At 34.8% G+C, this 3,864-nt stretch overlaps 1 protein-coding gene across 3 annotated transcripts in view; it reads right to left on the bottom strand.

Annotated features, from left to right (window-relative positions):
- LOC105160030 (probable methyltransferase PMT5) overlaps window positions 1-2,232 on the bottom strand; it is a 6,226-nt gene extending 3,994 nt beyond the window's left edge. For 2 of the 3 annotated variants that reach the window (XM_011077289.2, XM_020693335.1), the window contains exons 1-3: window positions 1,687-2,232; window positions 476-1,478; window positions 180-314 (exon numbers count right to left, since the gene is read on the bottom strand). In XM_011077289.2, the coding sequence (XP_011075591.1) occupies window positions 180-314; window positions 476-981 (641 nt within the window). In that variant the 5' untranslated portion in view covers window positions 982-1,478; window positions 1,687-2,232. The remainder of the gene's footprint in view (window positions 1-179; window positions 315-475; window positions 1,479-1,686) is intronic. The other variant, XM_020693334.1, reaches the window with a different exon arrangement.

Here is a 3,864-nt window from a genome sequence, read left to right as displayed (position 1 = left end):
ATAATAAATCCTTCAAATTCAACTGACCTGATTCATAATAGCTGACTTCCTAAATTAAATAGATGTATACACCAGTTCCAAGAGCAAAACAAACTTAAAACAAGCAGTCACTTCTAATCAAGAGTCTCAAAATCAAACATGACAATGTCAGAAACCAAGTGAGATGGCAAAGAAAACTTACACCAGCTTCACGAAATTCACTATCACTTCCTAATCCTATCATCTCAGCAATCTGGTGAGAATAATCTTTGACGCCATCAATCATCTCATCGTCCGAATGGAAAGAAATTTGATTCTCTTCCAGCAACATTAGCCTATAGAAGTTACGATATTAAACAATAAGAAATAGGTTTGAAAACTTTTCCTCCATACTGGAGGCATTGTGTATGTGATATGTGTAACTGCTTAATGGATAATCAATTTTAACTGAAGAGGCCCAAATCTAAGTTTTCCAATTAAATTCAAGAAGAATTACCTTTTCGTCATACTTCCGGATGAAAGGAATTGGTCTTTGCTCAACTTCACATTCCCACTCCATATAACATCCCTACCACTTGGCCAAGTCAATGGAATCTTGTAATCCTTAGGGGGCCGAACCAAACAATACTGTTGATCTCGTGATACTTCACAATGACGATCAAACTCCTCCCCATCTTTAAAACCCACAAGAAGATTGGCAGAAACATTGTAGCAAGGAACATAGTTCTCCTTCTCCCTCCCGCAAAGATCAAAATCCTTTAAGCGATTGGCTCCTAAATTTTTCAATTCCAAATAATCACTCACTGCCTGCTCTTTCAACCTTCTATAGTTCGAATAAATGTCGGGTCTCGCAGAAGCAGTCACAGAATCAAATGCATTGGAAGAAGAAGATCCCAACAGAGCGATCAAAACTAAGGCACTAACGAGACACACAAGCAACCAGTGGACCCGTGGTCTAGGGCCAACAATCAAAACGAGTTTATTGTACCAAGAGCTTCTCATGTCCACTTTCTGTGATAATCTTCAATATAAATGCAGAAGATACCCACTCGCTTTGGGCTATTGCTCCACCAGCAATCTCCAATATCTTTGAAAATGGAAACCAATCATCAAATATAATCTCCCGCATATAATAATATGACCAAAATCCCAACAATCTCAGCTGGCCTCAGGAAACGCCAACTCTCGAGCATCCACCAAACCACAAAATCAGCAACTTCCTCATTGTATCACATGACCACACTATGAATCACTCAGGATTTACAACATAAGAATCCGATCCTTGATAAGAATTCAGATCACAAGAATCTCCTCCTTCAAGCCTATACACACGTCACACATCAACTGCCACACTAAAGCCAAATTACCCGCCAACAAATTCCGACCAACAACAATGCCGAGTCCAACAAAAACAGAAAAGCCAATTCCTATCCCCCAATCAATCTGTCAACCAACTACTTCTCACGTAAAACAACCAAAGCCTCCAGATCAAATCAAACCTGCATTGCAGCATCCAAACAAACCAACAAAACAAGTCACAGCAAAAAACACTCAAAATTGCCAAAAAAAATAAAAATCACTTAGATCTCAAACTCAGATCAGATCCGCAACAAATTCCAACAAAACACAATCAGCATTACCACAAAAAAACAAAACCACAACACGCCCCCCCAAAAGAACACGTGAATAATTAGGGTTTTTGCTCACCGGCAGTTGAAAGTAAACAGACCACGCATCCACGTCGGCTAATCAGCAACAGAGGTTCGGATTCGCCATTGACATCTAGAGAGAGAAAGTTCTGAGCAGCTTTTGGGGAGCGTGGGTTCTCTATAATTGGGAAAAAAATATAATGATTACTTTAATGCCTCCCTGGGTTTTTACATTATTTATACACACACACACACACAAACACACATTCATTTATTTATGTGTAAATTGCATAGCGGAGCAGGAATTCCAAATGGCGTGTGATTCTGAGATCCAATCTCCGTAGGCTCGCAAATTGAGAGAAACAAAAACGCAAGCCTCATTTATTCTTGATAGGAATAATTGTGTTCTTGCCCCCCAACTTATTGCTTTTTACACTCTTCCCCCTCAATTTCTTCTCCTTTTGTTTCTCTTTCCCCCATACTTTTCGGAGCCTTTGATGATCCCTTCTAAGCTGGAGAAGATCAGATTATTGTTTGAGACAAGACAAGAAGAAGGGTTTGATACAAATTAGGATTTTTTTTGTGTAAATGAGATTAATTAGGTCTTGTGTTAGTACAATTAATAATGCTATATGTCCTATTAATGTTGTTAATCAATGAGATTTGATTCCCTATTTGGCTTTATTACATCATTAATTATGTTTCATGTCATCATGTGGATAGGAATTATTAGATTTTAATGAAATAAACCCACTATGAGAAGTTGTATGTTATATCATTTATTAATCCCTAATTACAGTAATTTACCCTGTGAAATTATAAATGAGTAAATTACTTCCTATATAAAAAAAATTAAATTACCTCCCTGTATTTTTTTAAATAAAGCAATTACATCCCTCGTACAATTCCATGTAGTTCAAGTGCTTTTTCTTTATTTTTTTATTTTTTTTAATTTCTAAATATAAGGTTATATTTATAACTTTATCTAATAATGATTGTATCTAACTTGAATCTAAAGTTCTAATTTAACTGGTTGATCAACGGTACAAATTTTATTTAATTTCAATCCAAGGTTAAAATTTAAATTTAAATTCTAAAATATATATATATAAATTGATATTTTATTCTTCAAATTCACCAAAAAAAAAATGCAATAGACGACGCGCATGCATTACGCCGACCCATCTAAGAAGGTAATTTGATTTATTTATTTTTTTCTATAGGGGATTGTTTGCATCTTTCTCAATGTAATAGAAAAAACAAAAAAAAAATGAAATGTAGTTATGTTCTTTTTAGTGAATTGATTATAAGAATTATAACATTGATCCGAATCGAGGTCCACTTACGCTCGAAGGGTAATATAGGTGTCGAACTGGGTGAGAGTATACTTGAGAAAAACATCACACATGGGGCTCATAAAGAAGTACTCAATCAAAGACTATGTAATGTTTAAATCAATTCGAATTCAAAGAATCAGAACACATAAATTACACGTAATAAGTCATACCTTTATTACGACAGACGGAAGTATTTATAAACGGCTCAAATGTCAGTATAGTATCTACGTGGTAGAATCCCTGTTGTTTGTATGTCTTAAGATCAACAATTCTTTTAACAAGTTGAATCGAATCAATTTTCGATAAACTCAACTAAGAAAAATACACAAATCCCAATTCTCTATGGGTACTTTTGCGTGTAAAAATTACACCATATTTCAATCGCGAACATTTGAATCAACAGATATCAATTAGTAATAAATTATAATTAACTCAATCCAAACTCCAACATCATTATTTAATAAAATTCTTATAATTGGATTTTATTTTTATTTTATAAAAAAAAAAAAAAGAAGAGGACTTGAGGTATGGTTTGCATGTGGAAACATGATTAGGGTAAATAGGAAAGCATATTGAAGGATTGTTCCAGGCCAGCCTACCATGTCCCCACCCACCACCACCTCAATTTTCTTTCCTAACAATTTTCAACTATTTCTTTTCTAACAAAGATGCATTAAGGAGCTGTAATATGTGTTAGGGTTTGTCCAATCTGGAAAAGGGAAACCTAACAAAAAGAGATGAGTCTGTCTGAACATGAACATGAACATGAACATGGCAGCTGGAGTTGGATGGAATTGGGATGCATGAGAACAAGAATTCACAGACTTTACTATAAATATTCCACCATTAAACATTTAGTTGCAGTTAGCTATCAAAATCATTCTTCCATTTTCAAATTT

This window comes from Sesamum indicum, linkage group LG4, assembly GCF_000512975.1.
Source record: "Sesamum indicum cultivar Zhongzhi No. 13 linkage group LG4, S_indicum_v1.0, whole genome shotgun sequence".
Taxonomy (NCBI): Eukaryota; Viridiplantae; Streptophyta; class Magnoliopsida; order Lamiales; family Pedaliaceae; genus Sesamum; species Sesamum indicum.
The sequence above is the reverse complement of the archived record's forward strand: the minus strand, read 5'-3'. Positions and strand labels throughout refer to the sequence as shown.